Source organism: Pipistrellus hanaki, assembly GCF_964339955.1.
Source record: "Pipistrellus hanaki genome assembly, chromosome: 19".
NCBI classification, from domain to species: domain Eukaryota; kingdom Metazoa; phylum Chordata; class Mammalia; order Chiroptera; family Vespertilionidae; genus Pipistrellus; species Pipistrellus hanaki.
This window is the reverse complement of record NC_140521.1, coordinates 8,205,759-8,229,589: the sequence shown is the minus strand read 5'-3', so window position 1 is coordinate 8,229,589 and position 23,831 is coordinate 8,205,759. Positions and strand designations below refer to the sequence as shown.

Here is a 23,831-nt window from a genome sequence, read left to right as displayed (position 1 = left end):
GAAGTTAACTCATCTTCCAAATTCTTGATTTAAGTAAGACAAATTGCTTGGTGCTAACCAATTTCCCGGTTTGAATGTAGACTGTTTTGATAGTCTTGAGTATGGTTTCATCTGAGGAAATTGGGGAAAATAATGGCTCCCTTATGTGAACTTGTTCTGGTTTCCAGGGTGATCCTTTACCTCCATGCTTTTCTGTGACCTACAAGTTTAGTTTCAATCTAGAATCTCTTCAAAATAGAGAACTCCCTAATTTGATGGCACTAAAGTAAATGAATGAATAAATTCGATAGAAACTCACATGATCACCTCCTTTCCTAGCGCCATAGTTGCCTTGTCTGTGAGGTCATATATGAAAACAAAATGTGAGCTCCGAGTGGATACTTGGCTGTCATACATGGACATGCCGTGATGAGTAACGCTCACGGCAGAATTCGGGTTGAGAGCCTGGAGCCCTTCGCGATGCCTCTTAGGTCTCATTGGAGAGTTTCTGTGCCACAAGCAGAGCACTGCCTATTCCTCCTTTGGGGGGAGAGACTGGATGAGGGTGCTTTTGGTCAAAGCACAGGAAGTTAGGTTAAACATCTGCCAGCTTCCTTTCCTACAGCCAGCCTTGTTCAACAATGTCGTCTTCATTTCATGGCTTGTTCCAGGAGCTAATGCTCTTCCCAGTCCTCCTGCCACTCAGTGAGGCGCCGGCATTGATGCTGAATGTCCTGAGCTTTTCGCAGGAGAAGCAGCTCTATCGGCAAAGAAGGAAGGGCTGTGAGGGTTAAGTGGAGAGTGGAGGACAAAAGGCAAAAATTGCTAAGCAACCTTTGTTGAAGACTATTTATAGAAAATTTTTCTCAAATCTCACTCAACCCCAAAATTCCAGTCAAAATACAAACGTCAGTTAGTGGGGAATATTCAGCTAATGGTTGGTGCACTTTAAAAAAAAAAAAAAAAAATCAGGATTTAATGAAAACCCATTTCTGATGACTGTGGTCTAGTGCATTTAAAAAATATATATATATTTTATTGATTTTTTTACAGAGAGGAAGGGAGAGGGACAGAGAGTTAGAAACATCGATGAGAGAGAAACATCAATCAGCTGCCTCCTGCACACCCCCGACTGGGGATGTGCCCACAACCAAGGTACATGCCCTTGACCAGAATCGAACCTGGGACCCTTCAGTCCACAGGCTGACGCTCTATCCACTGAGCCAAACTGGTTTTGGCTAGTGCATTTTTATAACTTCATTTTTAAAAACATATATATTTTATTGATTTTTTACAAAGAGGAGGAGAGAGGGATAGAGAGCTAGAAACGTCGATGAGAGAGAAACATTGACCAGCTGCCTCTTGCACACCCCCTTCCGGGGATGTGCCCGCAACCAGTGTACATGCCCTTGACTGGAATCGAACCTGGGACCTTTCAGTCCGCAGACTAATGCTCTACCACTGAGCCAAACCGGTTTCGGCTATAATTTCATTTTTTATGTTAGATATTGGAATACTTAAGCATATTAAAAAATATAGAAAATGATAACCCAGACCACATGTACCCATCTTTTCTATCTTAAGGCTTTTAAGAAATGAAATTGCTCAACTAACTCAGAAAATAAGCATCCGTACTTTCTGCTTTAAATTATGTTGATATTCCAAATATACGCATAAAAAACCCCACTCTATTTTGATTACCTTAAAATAGACATTAGATATTCATATCTAGGACTGATTGTGAAAAATCATTTGTTTTTTTATAGTAAAAACAAAACAAAACAAAAGGGTTTCTTACCCCCACCCTTATCCCTTTCAGTTGTGTTTGGCTGTGTTTGTTTCTCATAAATTTTTTGTGTTTGTTTTATTTACTTTTTTGTTTCTCATTATTATTTCGTTTTTGTTCATTTGCTTCTGCACCACATAACTGTGTCTGGTAGGCTAGTAGCATTTCCAAAGAGCTGCAGGGGAAAGAGCTCACACTCAGCAAACTTGAGGAGCGAGTGAGTGAAGTCAGTCACGTGAAAGAGGCTTTGGAGAAAGAGCTTCAGATGTTGGTAAGTACCTGCCAGGAGTCTGAGTCTCTGACCAGTCAAATTGTTCCTGTTTACAAACAAAACTCTCCACAAAGAGAAAGCATTGTACCTAGTTCTTTCTCTTTCAAAGTATTGACTTAAGTTGAGTGTATTAGTGATTGGCTGCTAAATACCTTGCGGGGAATCTGATCACACCCAAGCTAGCAATAAAGGTAGGTATTGCAGTTGGTCGTCTGCCCTTATCCTGGAGAGATACATTCCAAGACCGCTGTGGATGCCTGAAATTGCGAGGGTACCGAACCTTGTATGTACTATGCTTTCTCCTATGCCGTTCAGATCTTTGATAAAGTTTAATTTATCAGTTAGGCACAGTAAGGGATTAACAACAATAACTACTAATAAAACAGAACAGTGATAACAATATACTGTAATAAACGTCATGTGGTCACTCGTTTCAAGGGGCCCCTTGCTGATGTCCTTGTACAGGCTCAGTGCTTTCTGGCTCAAAACGTTGCCATTAATTGAGACATGTTTTCTGCTTGTCCACCCACAAATTAAAAAATATATATTTTTATTGATTTCAGAGAGGAAGGGAGAGGGAGAGAGAGAGAGAGAGAGAGATAGGAACATCAGTGATGAGAATCATTGATCAGCTGCCTTTTGCATGCCCCCTACTGGGAATCAAGCCCACAACCTGGGCATCTGCCCTGACCAAGAATTGAACTGTGACTTCCTGGTTCATAAGTTTACATTCCAGCACTGAGCCAAGTCAGCTGGGCCACCCACAAATTTAATGCCTTTTCCATCAAGCCCTTACCACGCACCGTGGCCCTCACTTTTGGAATTTGAGGTGCAACAGCAAGACTAACAGGAATTTCTTTTCCTTCACAACTTCACAGATAGAAGATTCTCACCTCAGCATCCATGTTTTTCTGTTTTCCTTAATAAGTTGAGGACTTTCCCCTTTTCACTTGCAGGGGTGGGGAATGTCCATATATGGCCTGAGAAACCATTTGGTCTGGCCCTGCCAGGACATCAGGGATGAGTTAATTAAAGGTTTGACCAAATACCACAAGCTAGTTTTTAAGGTGATGATTTTGTATGGCGCATGAATAATGTTATAAATAACCCTATGGGCCTGGGCAGAAATAAGGTTCCCCACCATGAAAAGGAAGCACTTGATGCTGATCTTTGCCTGTCTGAGTTGCCAGGACCACTGCTCAAAAGGCTGCTATCCAGTAAAATATGGTGACTGGCAACAAACATTGCAATAACTCGACATTTGATTCAATAACCAGGATGGCTACCCAGGGACTAAGGGGCAGCTGGAGTATCCAGCATGGAGATGCCAGACAAAGCGATGAGGCACATCTGGACAGGATAGGGTGGGATGGCACAAGACTTCATCACGCTACTCAGAACAGCACAGGATTTAAAACGTTTGAACTATTTATCAAATAGTTTATTTCTGGATTCCACATTTAATATGTTCAGACCTTGGTTGGCGGTGGAACTGAAACCACAGAAAGTGAAATCTTGAATAAGGGAACCTTCTGTTCCTTCAAAATTAATCTGTCCTTTGCTCTGGTGATGTGTTGCTTTGGCGTGCAATTGAGTGCGTAGTTTTATTAGATACAGGGACGTTCCTAGCTATGCACCGAGCACGTTTGGTTTCATGTATGATGAGGCCATGCACTGTGCCTTCTCCATTTCCCTGGTGACAGCCAGCCAAACTGGAAACCTCTGTTAGCAAGGCAGGTCCTAATTCCGCAGATTCATATAACTCTCTCTCACAACTCAGCTTATTCACATCAGGAAATTCCTTTTTCTTTCCTATATCCCCCTTGGTCCCTAATCCCAAGTGGTATGATGTTTTTTTTCTTAGCTTTTCTCAACTGTTCTTCCTACTTTGCCTCTTGCATAAAAAACATGAGCTTAACCAAGGTTGGTCACCATATAAGCAGTGCCAGTGATACCCACACGGTGGGAAAGGAGAGTCATAGACTTATGGAAGGACTAGGTAAGGGAAGCATGTACCACAATGTGCACACACATGCATATACTTAAATATGTGTGCACACTCACACATATATCCAGATGCATGTGTATGCCCAAGCATGCACACATGCACATGAAAACCTCATTCACTCGTGCTTATACATGCATAGTATGCATACTATAGTAATTGATTCCTCCATGTTTTAAGTGTAAGTTTTAATGAAACAAAACTAGCCACAAAAATTAGGTAGCGTAGTTATAACTGAAACATTTAGTCTTCATAACTTGAAATCTCTATTCTGAATACGCTTTTTTTTTTTTTAATTTAGAAAGAAAAGTTTGCTGGTGCTTCAGAGGAGGCAGTCTCTGTCCAGAGGAGTATGCAAGGTATGTGTTTCTTTTTTCTTTATTAAATATATATATATATTATTGATTTTTTACAGAGAGGAAGAGAGAGGGATAGAGAGTTAGAAACATTGATAAGAGATAATCATCCATCAGTTGCCTCCTGCACACTCCCTACTGGGGATGTGCCCGCAACCAAGGTACATGCCCTTGACTGGAATCGAACCCGGGACCTTTCAGTCTGCAGGCCAACGCTCTATCCACTGAGCCAAACTGGTTTTGGCTATTAAATATATTTTTGTTGCTTTCGGAGAGGAAGGAAGAGGGAGAGAAAGATAGAGACATCAATAATGAAAGAGAATCATTGATTGGTTGCCTCCTGTACACCCCACACTGGGAATCGAGCCCACAACCTGGAATTGAATCATGACCTGGTTCATTGGTCAATACTCAACCACTGAGCCATGCTGGCTGGGCTACAAAGTCTGTGTTTCTAGCGTATGAGGAGATTGGGTTAGAGAGTAGTTGCATTAGAGAATGTCCTGTTCTTACAGTGGAGCTGGTTCCTACAGTGCACAAAGCCCATGCTGCCCATAGTCCGACTGTACCATCCTCTAGGCCCCTGCAGTGCCCAGTAATACTGTTTCCATTGGCTCCCAAAAGCCTCAAATGCCCAGTAATTTTCTTCTTTTATTTTTATTGATTTTAGAGAGAGGAAGGAAAGAAGGGAGGGAGGGAGGAAGAGAGAGAGAGAGAAAAAGAGAGAGAGAGAGAAACTCCTATGGGTTGCCTCCCGCACACCCCCGGCCGGGGTTCATAAAACCCACAGCCTGAGCTTGTGCCCTGACCAAGAATTAAACCCTCCACCTTTTGGTGTACGGGATGATGTTCCAACCAATTGAGCCACACCAGCGAGGGCATTATTTTCTTTTGACTTAAAGTTTGTTTCATATTAAAATGTAAGTGTACTTATAGAAAGTATTATTTTGCCTAAGCTTTAGTCCACGATAGCTCTGTTGAGTTTTAAGTAGAAGGATGCCTTGTGCCTGCCTAATCTACAGCTTATATTCTTGAGGTCATTATACAGTGTTTGATTTGCAATGGGACTTTTTAGTATTCCTGTGACTTCAAATCTCACACATAAGATTTGCCAAGCTCTCGATGGCTTGTTAAATATGAAACATATTAAATTTTTCATTTTATCCTAAATAGAAACTGTAAATAAGTTACATCAAAAAGAGGAGCAGTTTAATGCGCTATCTTCTGAATTGGAGAAGTTGAGAGAAAATCTAACAGGTAAGAAGATGTCTCTGTTACTAAACATTTAGTATGCTTCCTAGGATTTGAGATAATTGCAGTATGTTAGAATAACATATCTATTGAGGTTTAATGTCTTCACTCATTTTGGCGATATAATGGGACAAAATACTTTGAGATCCGTAACCTTCAGCAAACTCTCTCGGCCCTGTTTTCAAACAAGCCAGTGTCCAACCACATCGCTCCGCTCCCACTGCCGCCCTTGACCCAGGCCAGCCACCTTGCATCTGAGCTACTCGCCTGCTTCTGCCCTTGTTCCTTCTGTCTGTCCTCAGCACAGCAGCCAGAGCGACCCTTCAGCATCAAGTCAGGCCCCAGGTCCTGCCACTCTTCTGCTCAGGATCGCCCATTGGCTCCCATCTCACTCAGCACCAAAGGCTGTGGTCCTTACCACCACAGGCTCCGCTTTCTCTCTGCTTCACCTTGTACTAGTTTTCTCTTTGTCCTTTCCACTCCAGCCACAGTGGTGACACCTGCATGTCAAGCATGTTCTTGCCTCAGGGCCTTTGCACTCACCCTCCCCTCTGCCTGCAGCCCCTTGCTTCACTTCCTTCCTTGACTGAACTGTCACCGTCTCAGAGAGGCCCTATCAGAGATTTAACCCCCCCCACCCCAAATTCTTTCTTACTCCTTTCTCTGTTTGCATTTTCTTCTTCTTAGCACTTAGCACTATCTATTATAGTATTTCCTTTCTTTATTGGTCTTGTTTATTGCTTGTCTTCTTTGCTAGAATATAATTTTTACAGGGATTGCTACATGCAAATATCCTTAGAGCCAGACTTGGTGTACAGGATACAGGCAGTCAATTTTTGTCCATTATAACAGCAGTGCTATTTTTTTCTATGTCTATTCAGGCATGGAGGCAAAATTTAGAGAGAGAGATGAAAGAGAAGGGCAGTTGATAAAGGCAAAAGAAAAACTGGAAAACGACATTGCAGAAATAATGAAAATGTCAGGAGATAATTCTTCCCAGTTGACAAAAATGAATGACGAGTTACGTCAGAAAGAAAGGTATGTATGAATGCTAATAAGAGTGCCTGCTTAGGTTAGGCTCTGAGGCAGGGCCTCGGTGGGAGGTAGCCCAGATCTTCAGGGTTGTTATGTTTTCTTTCCATCTCTTTGTTCTCTTATCACCTCAGTGTATACTTGAGTCTACTGCTTAACCTTTAAGGAATACAGTATTGTAGACCTTCCGTTGACTTGTTAGGAAAAGGTAGTAGTTTATCAACATCAGTAACATTTTTTTTAAATATACATTTTTATATATATTTTATTGAATTTTTGCAGAGAGGAAGGGAGAGGGATAGAGAGGTAGGAACATCAATGAGAGAGAAACATCGACCAGGTGCCTCCTGCATACCCCCTACCAGGATGTGCCCGCAACCACGGTACATGCCCTTGACCAGAATCGAACCTGGGACCTTTCAGTCCGCAGACCAACACTTTATCCACTGAGCCTAACCAGTTTTGGTGGCAGTAACATCTTTTTTCCCCCCTCATATTTAAAAAAAATTTTTTTTTATAAACAAAAATTAGTTAAAAAAGAAAAAAAGAAAAAAAAAGAATATAAATACCCCCTTTCTCCCCCCCAAAAAAACAAAAACCTGGTTATGAGAAACTCTACACTTCATGCTGGCAAAACAACGTGCAAACAAATTAAAGTATAAACTGTTACTTACACAGCTCTTCCACCAAAGACATCAAGTTCAAGGGCAGCAAAAGGGCTACAAAGTGAGTAGTTTGCGCCTTTTTTGACACCACATTCACTAGTTTCCAAAAAGTAACATCTTTTATAGTCAGTTAAAAAATATGTTTTAGATATGTTTTTATTGATTTGAGAGACAGAGAGCTAGGAAGAGGGAGAGAGAGACAGACACATCAATATGAGAGAGAATCATTAATTGGCAGCCTCCTACACCCACCCCTCCTCCCCCCGTGGATGGAATCTGCAATCTGGGCCTGTGCCCTGACCAGGAATCGAACTATGACCTCCTGGTTCAAGGTCAATGCTCAACCACTGAGTCACACCAGCTGGTTATTTATTGTCATTTTTATGTTTTAAGTTCTCAAGCATCACTAGAATGAGTTTCTAAAAATCTAGTTTGCTAAAATTTTGACACTTTGTAAATGCTCAATATGTTTACTTTTCACTCATTTTTCCCTGTAGGTATATGGACATAAAATAATCCTAACAATTATAGTAGATGCTACTCTAAATAATGTATTTATAGCTATGAGAGTTGTTAAAATTAGCCTTCAGGACAAATCAAGTTTTTTGGTTGTTGCTTATTTCAGATGTTATTAATTACTCATATTTATATTCGTTGATACAATTATGATTAATAGTATCTTTCTAGTGAACTCTAAATCTGAAAGCATTCTTTTGAAAAATCTGACATGATGATGTATTGAAACTTCTAGAAATGTGGAAGAATTACAGCTAAAACTTACAAAGGCCAATGAAAATGTGAGCTGTCTGCAGAAAAGTATTGGGGATGTGACTCTCAAAGCTGAACAGAGCCAGAAAGAAGCAACTCAAAAGCATGAGGAAGAAAAGAAAGACTTGCTGAAAAAACTGCTGGACCTGGTAAGGAGGGCGCACATGGGACTGTTTGCTGGCGAGGAAGGTGAGGGCAGCTCAGTTGTGGTGAGGTGACTCGTCCCTTCTCTCGGGGCTCCCGCAGGAAAAGAAGATGGAAGCAAGCCACAACCAGTGTCAAGATCTGAAAGCCAGGTATGAGGAAGCCAGTTCTGAGACCAAGGCGAAGCATGAGGAGGCCCTGCAGAAGCTGCAGTCGCTGCTGCGGGGCACAGAGGAGAGGCTGGCGGCCACCCAGGAGCAGAACAAGGACTTGATGCAGGAAGTGGTGGAACTGAAAAAACAAGCCGAGGATGCTAGAGTAAGTGGCAGAGGGAATTTTGTTGCATTTGTTTGTTTGGAAGGGCACTTAGCAAGTGGCAGCTAAGGAACTGAGCTTGACAAATGTTTGCCTTGCCAGTGCATGGCCTGATGATGAATCACATTTCCTGCTAGCCACTGTCCTTGTCCGGGGTAGGCCATAGCTGCAGGTCCCTCCCTGAACATACCATGTGGCCATTGCTCCTTCTGCTGTCACAAAGCGTTCGATGTGGCCTGGGATCGGTCTGCCTTCTTGGAATAGGCTCTTTGTTGTGAGAAAGCTTTTTCCTTTAACCTCGGCCATCTTGCAGCCACCTTGTGCTCGGGGCTAGGAGAGACCTGTTGCAGAAAAGCCAGAGGTAGAGGCCAGGTGCGGAGGTGAGCAGGGAATGGAGCCTGGTTGGAGGAACAGCTCCCAGAGGAGAACTTAGAACTTTTGCCTGCTTCCCAGGAAGGCACAATGGGCTTATTAACAAGGAAGCTGGATTCAGGGCCCACAAGGAAACGTCTGTTATGAAATAGAGTAGAATTTGATGTATTGCATTTCGTTTTGTGGTCAGGATTATATCTGTGCCCTAGTAGACTTTTTGACTCTAGTAACTTAATGCTCAACCTTTCTACTAGTTTTTTTAAAAATATTATTTTTATTGATTTTAGAGAAGGGAGAGGAAGAGAGTGATAGAAACATCAGTGATGAGAGAGGATCATTGATCAGCTGCTTCCTGCATGCCCCCTTCTGGGGATCAAGCCTGCAATCCAGGCATATGTCCTTGACCAAAATCGAACCTGGGACCCTCCAGTCCACAGGCTGATGCTCAATCCACTGAGCCAAACCAGCTAGGGCTTTCTACTAGTTTTTAACCTTTTTCCTACTGCTATTTAACTTACCGAAGAAAAAAAAGTAAATACTTGTCTTTATTTTTAATGTTCCAGAGAAATGTTTATAGAGGAGGAGTTTGCTAGAAAGAAAATCTACAAAGAACATCTGTAGGTCTTAAAATGGATCCCATTTAAAACTTGTAAATTAAGTGGATCGTGACACAATATATGCCGTGTATAAGATGTCTACGTTTTCTCCCTCCTGCATGCTGGCCACCAGGGCTTTTTCTTCTCCCTGTAAAATACCTAAAGTTTTATGAGCTGTTCACTTAACACTGGGTGTAAGTTCTGTCTTTGTGATTCCTTGATCTGAACAAATTCCAGTTTTTTCGTGGTTCCCTTAAAAATGTTGCAGCCTGACCTGGCCACAGCATTCTAATAGTTTGTGTGAAAGTCTCATTAATCTTGTTTGCTGGCTGGGTGTTTGTTTGTTTGTTTGTTTACAATGGTCATTTGGTTCACATGCCCGGATTGCTCCCCCTCCAAAGTGTCTGGATATTTGGTGTCTGTGGCTTTCGGTGTTTGTCAACAACACTGGCTCACAGGCTCTTTTTGAGAATCTGATGGAATCTTAAGATGTTTTTCCTGGGAAAAAATATATACACCCAGCAAGTTTTGTGTGACCTTCCAGGAGGTTCATGGAGCCCAAGAGACCTCTGCTTCCCAAATTGTAAGAGCCCTGGATCTATAGCTGTGCTGTCCAGGACAGTAGCCACTAGCCACATGTGGCCATTCAAATGTAAATTAGTCATATATGTCAACCCAATACATTATAAAATTGCATTTATTGGGTTGACATTCGTTCATAAGATTATATAGGTTTCAAATGCACATTCTATGATAATTGATCTGTACATTGCACTGTGTGCCCTCCACCCGAAATCTCATCATCTTCTGCCACCATACATTTGGCCCCTTTACCCTTTCCTATTCCTTGCCCCTCTTCCTTCCGAGGCCACCGTACTGTTGTTTGTGTCAGTTTATATCCCACATACCACTGACATCACATGGTTCATAGCTTTTTCTTTCTGACTCATTTTGCTTTGCATGGTAAGTCAGATTTTAATAAGATCGCCTTGCTCAAGGGTTCACACATGTGGCCAGTGGCTAGCGTACAGGACAGTGCAGGTTGCAGGTGGAGAACATTTACACCATTGCTGAAAGTTCTGGACAGCACTGATAGAATACTGTGGTCAATTTATGTGTTCTGTAAACCGATGCATTTGTTTAAAAACCCACTTATTTTCATTGCCGGAGCTTAGCGAATTATTCTGTATTTTTAATGTTGTATGTAATATTGGGACTAGATCCGTGTCAGGCCAGTGACTCTCCTTAGTAAGTGAGGGCCTCACATGAGTTTGAAAGCAACAGATTTTTTCCCCCTTGCCCTCACCCCCCCACTGTTAGTTTTTGAAAACATGCTCACTTTTTATAGTTTGTTGGATTGTATTTTTAAAGATTCTTTTGTGCATCTTTTCTACATAGACATTGTTGGATAATTAGAATGGCAGGGAAGAAATCTTATGCCCCAATGTCAAAAACCACACTACGGTTTTTTCTTTTTAATTTATATATTTTTATTTATTTCAGAGAGGAAGGGAGAGGGAGAGAGAGAAACATCAATGATGAGAGAGAGTCATTGATTGGCTGCCTCCTGCATGCTTCACACTGGGGACTGAGCCCGCAACCTGGGCTTGACCCCTGACCGGGAATCAAACTGTGACCTCCTGGTTCATAGATTGACATCCAGCCACGGAGCCATGCCGGCTGTGCCACACTACTGTTTTTACCCTTAAGAAGCTGTCAAGAATAATCTCAAAAATTCTCTGAAAGATAAAAGAAACTAATAGCTGTCTCAGCCCTTTGTGGAGCTAATCCCACTCTGCGGTATCTTATTATGGGCTCTGTTCTTTGGGACTCTTTCCCTCATTATTCAGATAGTTTTTGTGACATTTATTTAAAATTTTTTTAATGTTTATGATTTAGGCTACATTAACCTGTTAACCGGGGAGTTTCCTTTTTAATTACGCAACGTACAACGGGCGCGTACTCTTTCACTAGGACGTGTCAGTACGTCATGCCCGGTGGACGTAAGTTTATATTATTATTTTATTTATTTATACTTAATTAAAATAAATGAAATATATATTTTTTATTTATATATAAAGCACAAAGGAAAATACAAAATTACAAACAAATAGAAAAGAATACCAACAAAAAAATGGAAACATCGAATTAAAAAATTATAAATTTTACAAACAATTATAAAGATTACAAAAAACATATACCGTCCCTCTCAGGGCGCAACATATATCTCAAGGACGTATTCATATGTCCTGCCCGTTCCCGATAGTGTTTATGTTTGACGTATTTATAGGTCCCGCTCGGTTAACAGGTTAAGTTATCTGGGCTTGCATGTGTCTGCTTGATTTCACCTTATTTCCATTCTTCCCACCTTTTGTTTCTGTAGTCGCTAACTTGTTTGTTAACATCATCCCAAAGAGAAACTGAGCTAATGTCAGAAGAGCTGAGGGGTCTGAGGTCAGAGAAGCAGCTTCTGGCGCAGGAGGGCAATGCTTTAAAGTCAGAGAAAGGTGCGCTCTTGTCCACGCTTTTAGAGGCAGAGGCCAGAGTGACGTTCCTCCAGGAAGACCAGTGGAAGCTATGGTCGATAAACGAAGCCCTTACTTTAGAAAAGGAGAAACTCTTGGAAGAAAAGCTGCATCAGCAGGAGCTGCTCCAGAGTGACGCTCTGGCTGTCGAGAGAGAGAAGCTGCTTCGAGAAGTCAGTGCCGCCCAGGAAGAGCTCTCGAAGCTGCGCACGGAAAACGACTCTCTGCAGGCTTCCCGAGCCACCTTGCAGGCTCTCGTGGAGGAGCTCCAGTTCAGCAAAGAGAGTCTGGCGGCCGAGTGCCAGAAGGATCGGGAAGAAAAAGACCACCTGGAGAACCGCGTCAAGAAGCTCGTGAGCGAGAACCTTGCTGTGGCCAAAGATAAAGATGAGATCATTCAGAAGCTGCAGAGCTCTTACGAGGAGCTGGTCAGAGACCACAAGGCCTTGGTGCAGGAGATGGAAGACCTCACGGCAGAGAAGCAGGCGGAGAAGCAGTCAGCGTTAGAGAAGCAGTCCGGCCTTGAAAACATATGCGTCGCCCTGAAGGTGGAAATGGACGAGCTCCTGCAGAGCAGCAGGGCCCTGCAGCTGGAGAAGAGCGCGCTGCTGCAGGACCAGGACGAGCTGAGCTCCAGCCTGGCCGCCGCGCTCCAGGTCAAGCAGCTGCTCAGCGCCGAGGCCAGCGGGCTCCGGGCGCAGCTGGACGCCGCCGGCAAAGGGCTGAGGAAGGCCGAGCTGGAGACCATGCAGCTTCAGGCCACAAACGCCAGCCTCACAAAGCTCCTGGAGGAGATCAAGACCAGCCGGGAGATCACCGACTCCGAGTGCATCCAGCTCCTGCACGAGAAGGAGATCCTGGCTATGTCCGAGAGGAGGCTCCTGGCCGAGAACGAAGAGCTCCTGCACGAAAACAGGCTCGTCGCTGAGAAACTCAGCCAGTGCTCAGGGGAGGCCGTCCGCGTTGAGGCGAGCCTGAACGAGAAGATCGCGTACCTGACTTCAGAGAAGGAGATGGTTTGTCAGAAAGCATCTAAGATCAAAAAGCAGCTGGACAGCCTCCTGAAGGAAAAGTCCGTGCTGGAAACGCAGAATGGAGATTTACTTGCAGAAAGAGAGAATTCCCTCAACAGCATAGGAGAGCTTAAAAGGAAGTACGAGCAAGAGTCTGCAAACAGGAGGCTCGTCACGCAAGAGAAGATGAAGCTCCTGGGTAACCTCGATGCTCTGAAGAAAGAGCTCCAGGAGAGAAAAAAGGAAAACCAAGAACTGGCCGCCGCCAAGTGCGAGCTCTTGGTGATGCTGAAAGAGGCCCAGAGCGCCAAAGAGCACCTGGACAAAGAGCTCACCCGCATCCAGCAGGCCAAGGAGAGCCTGAATGCCGAGCTGGAAACGCGCTGCTCCGAGAAGGACCTCCTGCTGAGGGACAGGCTGAGCCTGCAGGAGGAGTGCCAGAAGCTGAAGGAGGAGGCGTGCGCGGGGCAGCAGTCCTTGCTCCTGGAGCAGGAGGCCCGGGCCAAGGAGAGCGAGTCGGCCTCCTACGAGAACAGCAAGCTCCTTGGGAGGGCAGCGCTCCTGGAGCAGGAGCTGGAAGAGCTGAGAGCATCCACCAAGGAGCTCCTTGCCGAAAACGAGGGGCTCGTCCAAGAGAAGAGCACCTCCGAGCAGAAAGTGGCGGAGATCCTCAAGGAAAAGGAGCTCCTGACGGCAGAGACGGCGCGGCTCGCCGCCAACATCGAGACACTGCGGAGCGACTTCGCCTCCTTGTCCAAGTCCAAGCTGGAGCTGCAGGAGCTGCACAGCTGCCTCACCAAGATCCTGGACGACCTGCGGCTGAGCCACGATGCGGCCCTGGCCGATCGGGCCCAGGCGCTGCAGGACAACAGCAGCCTGCTGGCCGAGAAGAGGGAAGAGGCGCTGAAGCGGGACGAGCTCCTGAAGGAGAAGGAGACGCTGGCCGAAAGCTACTTCATCCTCCAGAAGGAGATCAGCCAGCTGGCCAAAACCAACAGCCACATTTCCGCCAACCTCCTAGAATCTCAGAACGAAAATCGTATCTTGAGGAAGGACAAGAGCAAGCTCACCCTTAAAATTAGAGAGCTCGAGACTCTTCACTCGTTCACGGTAACATGGGAGGTCCCAGCTGAGAGCCTGGACTACTAACCCCGCACTAACTCCTTAGAGGCCGGGCGTTTGTGTCCGCTTCCCTGCAGGGCAGTCCACCCCATTTCCCCCAGTGTTTGTATGTCTCCATCTATTTGCTGCCACCAAAAGGGCCCGTTTTTACTAAATGTCTAATTGCAGTAGTCTCTCTCCGTTTAGAAATAATTGTAAACTGTGAATATCAAGGATATATTTTTAAACTTGAGGGGAAAATTTTTATGAAAAAGTCAAATGGGTTTTTTTTTTTTAAAAAAAAATAAGTTTTTATTGATTTCAGAGAAGGGAAAGGAGGGATAGAAATATCAATGAGAGAGAATCATTGATTTGCTGCCTCCTGCGTACCTCACACTGGGGATCGAGCCCACAACCCAGGCATGTGCCCTGACAGGGAGTCCAACCATGAACAACTGGTTCATAGGTCAATGCTCACCCACTGAGCCACATCAGTTGGGCTCAAATATGGTGAAGCGGGACGAGCTCCTGAAGGAGAAGGAGACGCTGGCCGAAAGCTACTTCATCCTCCAGAAAGAGATCAGCCAGCTGGCCAAAACCAACAGATCACATATTGAAATAAATAATATCTTCTATTTGGCTTTTTACTGTTTCATTGTGACCATCCATTTGGAGTTGGAAGGCCCCAGTGGAACCTCCATGGCTGGTAACACTGAATTCCCCTCCGTGTCATTGGACCACTTATAGTTGCAAGCAACTGCCTAAGAAAGTTTTCATTTATTTTATGATTTTTTAAAAACAGATTGCCACCTAAGGGTTTATTTCCCTATTCATCTTATCTTTTTTATTCACAGCCATGTTTATATTATTTACCCACCACTTCTTCTAGACGTTCCCATTCAGTGCTACTTCTTAAGCACTTGACCCTTACATTCTTTTTTAATATATTTTATTGATTTTACACAGAAATTGAGAGGGATAGAGAGTTAGAAACATCGATGAGAGAGAAACATCGACCAGCTGCCTCTTGCACCCTCCCCACTGGGGATGTGCCCGCAACCAAGGTACGTGCCCTTGACCAGAATCGAACCCGGGACCTTTCAGTCCACAGGCCAACGCTGAGCCAAACTGTTTCGGCGAATCTTACATTCTAATTACGCAAATAATTTTTATTTTTACTTGAAAAATTCCCCACCTCAATTCTGAGTGGTTTCCAAAGCCCCCCAATTTGAACTAGCAAGGATAGTATTTTAAGCTTTGAACGGGTACATGTGATTAAGAGAAAAATGCAGCCACGTAAGGGTATCTGTCGCTCTTGATCGTCACTGCACGTTTCTCTCAAGCCTAAGCCAGGATGGCGAGTGTGACTGTCAGTGTCGCTCGGAAGGCGCAGGCTCAGAGGGACCTGGGAAGGGAGCAAAGCCTCTCATGTCTGGGTCAGCGTGTGCTGACCTCAGGCTGGCAGTCCCTGTGTGGCCCCGTACTCACAGTGCTTTCTTGTATTTAGGCTGCTCAAACAGCAGAGGACGCCATGCAGATCATGGAACAGATGACCAAAGAGAAGACGGAAACTCTGGCCTCCTTGGAGGATACCAAGCAAACCAATGAAAAACTGCAGAATGAAGTAATCAGATTTAAATGGCTTTTTGTACAAAGGACAGCTTATCGACTTCATGGGATGTTTGATCACTAACTCAGGATTTTTTTTTTTTTTTTTTTTTGAATTGTGGCTTCATGCAGGTTTGATCTTCGTTAGAGGAGTCGAATGTACACCAGAACCATGATAATATTAAATAAAGTGTATTACTTCATTGCTTACCTAGTAGGATCCACCTTTTAAAAACAAGGGGGAAACTCTAACAGCGTGGCTTTCTTTTTTTTTTTTTTTATAATATATTTTATTGATTTTGTACAAAGAGGAAGGGAGAGAGATAGAGAGCCAGAAACATCGATGAGAGAGAGTCATCGATCAGCTGCCTCTTGCACACCCCCTACTGGGGACATGCCCACAACCAAGGTACATGCCCTTGACCGAAATCGTACCCGGGACCCTTCAGTCCCCAAGCCGACGCTCTATCCATTGAGCCAAACCGGTCTCGGCAGCGTGGCTTCTGTGGTAATTGTTTGGTAGAACCACTGAGAGGAGGCACTGATAACATGCTCTAGTTTTTGTATCTTTTCTCTTAGATCACATACACTTTTTTTTTTTCCCAACTTTCTCCCAACTTTGAGCCACTAAATTTCATTCCTCAGCTTTGAGTTTGACATAGGCCTTTTCTTGGCATAATTCAGTACTGGTTCCCAATTGTGTCATCTCGAATTAGTCACTTCTGGGTCTTGGATGCATTTGTGGTGTCGAGATCATTTTGATTCTGTCCAAAAGTAGCATTCTCATTCTTATACCCTCCTCTGATTTCCTTCCTCCACCCTCCCAACTCATATCAATTCTTTCTGTCTTTGGAAAGATGTTACCTAAATCCTAAACAGGGTGATTCGCCGGCATAGTTTACATAAAGTTCTATAGAATTTTGGGTGCTTTTATTTTTTTATTATATTTTAAAATATATTTTTATTGATTTCAGAGAGGAAGAGAGAGTTAGAAACATCAATGGTAAGAGAGAAGCATTGACTGGCTGCCTCCTTCATATCCCCTACTGGGGATCGAGCCTGCAACCCAGACATGTGCCCTTGACTGGAATCGAACCCAGGACTCTCCAGTCCACAGGCTGACGCTCTATGCACTGAGCCAAACCAGCTAGAGCCTTTGGGTGGTTTTAAATGTAACAAGCAGATAAGGCATTAAGTAAAGCACAATAAAGACTAAACCTTCTCATTATGGAAGATCCAGGATGTGAATCTGAAAGACATGAGCATTTTGAGGTAATTATAGGGTCAATAAAACTCAACACGGTAGGGAGTATATAGAATTGACAGTCTTCAGAGAAGACTTTAAGCTAAAAATATAATATTTAAAATATCATAGATGATCATCAACATTAAAAGCTAAAGTAAATGAGTTTAGTTACTGGCCCTCACCTCTGAGGCTGGAATCAGGTGCCTCAATAGCCTACGCCCAGGTGTCTTGGTTGCAACCAGAATACAAAGCTGTACAACTCATTTTCTGACATTTGGTTTTTCTTGTTCTGTGAGGGCATGAACAGGAAGGTGGTGTGTAAAAATTAGCAAGACCCTTTCTAGGACTCCTGACCGGTGTGACATGTGGCATAGCAAAAGTCTCTCTGGCCACGGGAGATAAGTGTACAAATCCCAGAAAGCAGCCGGCGCCCGGAGCACACCCTATGTGATGGGTGATCCCCTAGAGGGCTCCCCACCTAGAGCTGCAGCCCCTGCCAGAGCCTGTGGCCGGTCACATCTCCCCTCATCCCTGTCCCACGTCTGGGTTCCCGCCAGGGGCCAGGCAGCCCCTACTCATTCCCCAGCGGGCAGGTGGCGGGCTGAGGGTGTGTGAGGGCCTTTCAGTATCACTACATGGCTTTGTTCCAGTGGATAACTCTTTCATCCCCCGTCTACACATGTTTTGTTTTAAGTAACTTTCAAATTAGGACTATGTAAAATTGGTGTTGAAAAATATCATAGCCTACATCACTAATCTTAAGGAGAGAGGTTTGTTTTCATTACAAAGAAGAACACTTACTGAGGTCAAGCCTTTCGATTCCTTCCTTCCTTCCTTCCTTCCTTCCTTCCTTCCTTCCTTCCTTTCTAAGGATGGTTCATACTTGAATAGCAAGTCCAATGATAAATGTCAGGAATTGTACACAAGGTGTTATGAAACTTTGGTTTTACTTTTGAAGCAGTTTAGTCTGACATTTTGGCCAGGTGTATAGGAATCAAACTAGGTATAAAGAGGGGGTTTTACAGTTTACAACACTTGGTCATATGCAATCTCTTCACCAGAGTGATTTTTTTTTTTATAAGTGACTGAGTTCGCTATTTTTTTAATGCCCATTTTTGTGAATAATTTGTCATTATTCAGTCATGTCGTTGGAAAAGGAGATAATTTCACCGAGCTTTTTTTCTCTTGGTATTTAAGTTGGATACACTTAAAGAAAACAACTTGAAAAATGTGGAAGAGCTGAACAAGTCGAAAGAACTTCTGACTGTTGAGAATCAGAAAATGGAAGAATTCAGGAAAGAAATGTAAGTTTATCTCCTGGGAGAGATGTTGTGGAACTCACTAAAATCACAAACGTGAAGAAACAATGCTAATTATTTAAAAAAAAACAACAACTTGACAAGTACATGTAGTAAAAATAGTCAACCTCCTGCCCTCTAGGTGTTATTGCACCTGAGAAGTAGCCCCTCTTACACACTGTCGTAAGTCAGAAACACAGGTGTGGTAAAGATCAAAATGAAATGTGTGCTGGCTGGTGGCCCGAACCCCAACCCAGCCCCCCATGTTCAGCATCCACCTCTGAGCTCTCTGGGCCATCCTAGGAAACGGAGGGGCAGGGCCAGAGTTTGGCCTCGCCAAGAGATCCAATATGATCCCTCCTCCCAGCTAGACGACTTCGAGTCTCTGGTCACGGCCACTCTGCTGGTTGGGATCAAGGTCCTCGCTCCATCATTCTGTCCTGCCCCCTCCCCCGCAGTGTGGGGTGGTTTCACCTCTCGTAAGAGGCAAATTGTTTTTGCGCCCCCTTCCTTGAATGAGCCCCTCAAGCACTGCCAGCTTAGCCTCATGCCTGTGGAAGCAAGGACCAGGAGCAGAAGATGGTGCTGCTGCCCCTCTAACCTCGGCCCGTCTTCCTTCCTGGAGCCACACTCCCCTGATCCCTGATGGCCGTGGGCCAGGCAAGGGGCCAGGCCACAAGGCGGACAGAGCCTAGGTTGCCTTTTTTTTTTTTTTTTTTTAATCTTCAACCAACAGTAAGTTTTCATTGATCTTTTTAAAGAGGAAGGGAGAGAGAGAGACAAAACATTGATTTTTTGCCTCCTACAATTGCCCCAGCGGGGGCTGGAACCTGCAATGCAGGAATCAAACCCGAAACCTTTTGGTATTGCTCTAACCAACTGAGCCATTAGGCCAGGGCTAGGCTGCTTTGATTCTTAACTTTTTCCTGGCCAACCTCTATGAAGTGCATGTACCCACTGCACTCAAAAGAAGAAAGGTGTTTCTATTTTCAAATCAGGTCATGTCACCAGTTTTTAATATATATATATATATATATATATATATATATATATATATATATATTATATATATATTATTGATTTCAGAGAGGAAGGGAGAAGGAGAGAGAGAGAGAAGCATAAGTGATGAGAGAGAATCATTGATCGGCTGCCTCCTGCACATCCCCAACTGGGGATTGAATCTGCAACCCAGGAATGTGCCCTGACCAGGGATCGAACCATGTCTTCCTGGTTCATAGGTTGATGCTCAACCACTGATCTATGCTGGCCGAGCCACCAGTTTTAAGTCCAGTTTTCTCAATTCTACAACTTACTGCTGCCTTTACGATTTGGGGCAAATCTTTTCAGTTTTCTGAGCCTCTGCTTTCTCATCTTTAAAATACAAAGAATACCATGAGTCTCCTTAAGGGTTTGAGGATTCAATGAGAAAATGTGTGAAAAAAGCATTTTTGTTGATTTTAAAACATTGAACAAAGACTTTTGATATTTCTTAGACCCTTATTTATTTATTTATTTATTTATTTTTTAAAATATATTTTATTGATATTTTACAGAGAGGAAAGAGAGGAATAGAGGGTTAGAAACATCGATGAGAGAGAACCATCGATCAGCTGCCTCTTGCACAACCCCTACCAGGGATGCGCCCGCAACCAAGGTACATGCCCTTGACCGGAATCGAACCTGGGACCCTTCAGCCCGCAGGCCGACGCTCTATCCACTGAGCCAAACCGGTCTTGGCTTAGACCCTTTTTTAAATTTTCCTTCCTCTGGGCTCCTAAAAGACACCAAGGATTGAAAAACCTTTAAAAGATGGAGATCTTTCCTAGGGAAAGAGTAGGATCACAAATATCTCTCCCAGGCCAAACATCCCCTGAGGAGGGCATTGCTCACCTAGAAGTGAAAGGCTGGCTTATGATGATTTCATCATGAGTAAAACCTTCTATTTGGTCAGGGATTCCTTAGAAGATGGACTTCAGCTATCCTATGTGCGCGTATGTTTTAATCCATGGCTAACATCAAGCCTCCCAGGTTTTGATGTATCTTCGTTTCTTAATATATTTTTATAAATTTTGGAGAGTAAGGGAGAGAGAGAGATAGAAACATCAACGATGAGAAAGAATCATTGATTGGCTGCCTCTTACACGCCCCCTACTGAGGATTGAGCCCTCAACCCAAGGCATGTGCCCTCCTTGACTAGAATCGAACCCAGGACTCCTTCAGTCCACAGGCTGACACTATCCACTGAGCCAAATCGGCTAGGGCAAGCCTCCCAGGTTTTGAATGACTAATTATCTGAGGCTAAAATTTCCTCTGTCTCAGTTTTTTTTCACTTGCTAAATAAATATCTCCATAAAAACACCAAATTTAATGTGCTAATAAGAGAATTGCTTTGCAGATTTATTACCTTAAGTCTTCACAAGGCTAGCCCAGCATGCATGTTATAGGTGGATGGAGAACTAAAAATCTAGAAAACGGAGATGCCAAGCACCGCCGCCCATTAGACAATTGAAGTTAAAAATAGATGTGTTCATGCGTCAGCAGATGGATTCATACCCAGATGACTAGACTCAGAATTCAGCCGTGTATGGCAGCTTGCTAAAGGGAGGGTAGCCAAGTACAGACTCAAGATGCATAATTGTATCAAAACCTGTGATGGCATAAAACTACAACGTAGTGAGCAAATAAAATATTTGGAATGTCCATGTATGGAGGTTAACAACTTGCGAGATATTTTGGATTAATTTTAATCTTGGAAAGATGCTTAGTAAATAGACTAAGCCAGCTCAAGTTTTTTTTTGTGTGTTGTTTTTTTTAAATAGATTTTTACTGATTTTAGAGAGGAAGGGAAAGGGAAAGAGAGACAGAAACATTAATGATGAGAGAGAATCATTGATCAACTGCCTCCTGCAAGCCCCCTATTGGGGGTTGAGCTTGCAACTGGCCATGTGCCCTGACCGGGAATTGAACCCTGACTTCCTGGTTCATAGGTCGATGCTCAACCAATGAGTCAGGCCCTACTCATGTTTTATATGCTGATATTCACAAGATAGGTTAGCAGGCTATTTTTAAAAATTTATTTCCTTTGATTACAGATTAGCATTAGGGAAAGAATATAGTCCAAATAAAAACACCTGCTATGTAACTAGAAAACTACATTTCCTTTGGGGTTACACCTCTAGTTGGCCAAAAGAATATACTGAGATTCAGGCCAGCACTTGATTCTGACAGAAACGGACAAATGAGACCATTAGATTTTTATTTCTGCCAGCAAAAAAAAACACACAAAAAAACCAACAATAAAAAAAAATGATTACAGACTTAATGTAGTTAGGACAGAGTACCTTGGCGGTAGAATAAATCCTTGTCAACATAAGTAGGCTTTAGTGTGATTTTCTAATGGATATACCTAGTCCTGAAGACAAGAGGGGAACTGACCACTTGTCATTTATTTGATAGTGACATTGTGTTTTGTGTGGGGAGTGTTTAGAAGTAAGGTGAATGTGGGTGGTGAAAGGCTGGATGTAGATTTTATTAGGTTTTATAAAAAAATATAATGCCCGTGGGTGGCAATCCTCCCCTGAGAGGTCAGAGCCATTTAGCCCCTCCTGTGTGGAGATAACACTGCCTCCTGTTATTATAGATCCTATCGGGCACGTGACCCAGATACATTTTCCTCCGTGCTGTGAAGCTGGTCGGCTCCCACAGTTTCCGTGCCTGTCTTGTTTCTATGGTAACCCTGCACCCACTGTCCTTGCAGAGAAGCCCTGAAGCAGGCAGCCGCTCAGAAGTCACAGCAGCTTTCAGCACTGGAAGCGGAGAACGTGAAACTTGCCGAGGAGCTGGGGAGAAGCAGGAACGAAGTCACGAGTCACCAGAAGGTCAGTGGGCCTCGGGTGGGCGTCCCTGCCTCGGCCACGCCGACGCCTGCTGCTGCCGACGCCTGCTGCTGCCGGCAGCGCGCTGCTTAGCGGCAACCCCAGAGGCGGTCCATGTGGCTGGGTCCTTCCCGCCGGGATGTCACGCTGCCTGTGTTCGTGTCTCCTCGTTTCCAAGTGTGCTGTGCTGTGGGGCTTAGGGTCGGAGTCACTGACAGGTCCTTAAACAAACACACCACCACTGGGAACTCGCCAGCAACTATAAATTAAGATCATTATTAGCTGATCTTACTGCCGTGCATTTACACGGACAGGATGGCATCTTCTTCCTACTGCACTTTTAAAATGGTTTTCTCTAAGATTTTTTTTTTCTTTGATCAAAATTGGTTTTAAGGGAACAGATTCCAAGAATACAGTTTTGCTGTGAGGCTTGGCAGATGTTTCTAAATAGAACTCTGCTTCACTTTAAATTCTAAGACATTGAACAGACATTTCCTACTGGAACCACGTGTACGTGTGCACTCCCGTGCATGGTGTGCAGGGTGTGCGTTACACCCAGAATGAACTCTAGCCACAGCCCGTTTGCTCCTGTGTTTAAAGCCCACAGTTTCTGGCAAGTTTATTAGACACTGAAACCAACCCGGCTTTAAAGAACATCATCTTCTGCTCTTTATTCTCTAGCAGCCAGATCCAAGTGCTTGGTGGTTAGCCACACCTCATGTCAGAGCCAAAGCTCAAAGTGGCATCGTGGAGGGAACGTCACTGTGTAGTAATTCTGGCTCTGCCCGCCAAGGGGGACATTTTTCCCAGCATGCTTTTCAAACATTCATTCTCACGGGGTGGAGTAGTTTGGGGTAAGTGTGTAGTGCATCCGGAGACATGGTGCAGTCTGTCGAAAGCACTTTTTGGAGAGAGGAGCTCAGACTTTTAAAGACTCCATGATAGCTTTCCACAAAAGGGATGCCACATCTCTCATCTGCACAGTGATTCTAGGAGGCATTGTCATGAACCCATTCGTAAAAGGAGAAACAGGAACCCAGGGAAGATGGTAACTTGCTCAGCCTTGTCCAGCTAATGGTATCAGGCCAACTGTCGTCTTCTGTTTTGGGCCAGGCCAGGATCGGAGTGGGCTGCCTTCATAGAGTGGTGCATGCTCCTTCGATCAGTGCACGAGCAGCTGGAGTTCATAGAAGTAGAAACCCAGGAGAGGTTTTCTTCCCTCTGCAGCCCCAGCGTCAGAAGCTCGGGGCAGCTCAGAGGTCTGTGTGTCTGTGCAGATTGGCCAGGGAAGGCCCTCAGCTCAGTGCTGCGTCTGTTCCCATCTCCTTCATCTTGTTCTGTTGAACTTGTCTGGGGGTGGGGGTGGGCGTGGGGGTGATAAACGGCTTCCGTAAGTGGAAGGAACACCCAGAGGTCATCCTCTCATCTCCTGTCCTGACCTTACCTGGACCATTGATTACATTTCTGTTTCTGTCACCCAGACGCAGAGAGGGCTCTGTAGGGGCTGCCATGGTGCCTGGGGAGGTTTTCAGGGCTCCTCTCCACCTCCCAGCTCTTCCTCTTCCGCATGTTGGGGCCTGAACTACCTTCCTTTTGAAAAGGATTTGGTTCAGTGGATAGAGCAT

The 23,831-nt window shown here is 44.2% G+C and overlaps 1 protein-coding gene across 9 annotated transcripts in view; it reads left to right on the top strand.

The window, feature by feature from the left end:
* The window catches only part of CLIP1 (CAP-Gly domain containing linker protein 1), an 84,827-nt gene that overhangs the window by 45,195 nt on the left and 15,801 nt on the right, over positions 1-23,831 (top strand). For 7 of the 9 annotated variants that reach the window (XM_084867727.1, XM_084867728.1, XM_084867729.1 and 4 more), the window contains 9 exons: positions 1,920-2,036; positions 4,343-4,400; positions 5,571-5,654; positions 6,530-6,686; positions 8,097-8,262; positions 8,360-8,575; positions 15,687-15,803; positions 18,231-18,337; positions 22,089-22,209. In XM_084867727.1, the coding sequence (XP_084723853.1) occupies positions 1,920-2,036; positions 4,343-4,400; positions 5,571-5,654; positions 6,530-6,686; positions 8,097-8,262; positions 8,360-8,575; positions 15,687-15,803; positions 18,231-18,337; positions 22,089-22,209 (1,143 nt within the window). Of the gene's footprint in view, positions 1-1,919; positions 2,037-4,342; positions 4,401-5,570; positions 5,655-6,529; positions 6,687-8,096; positions 8,263-8,359; positions 8,576-11,923; positions 14,189-15,686; positions 15,804-18,230; positions 18,338-22,088; positions 22,210-23,831 lie in introns of all 9 variants that reach the window. The other 2 variants (XM_084867735.1, XM_084867734.1) reach the window with 2 other exon arrangements.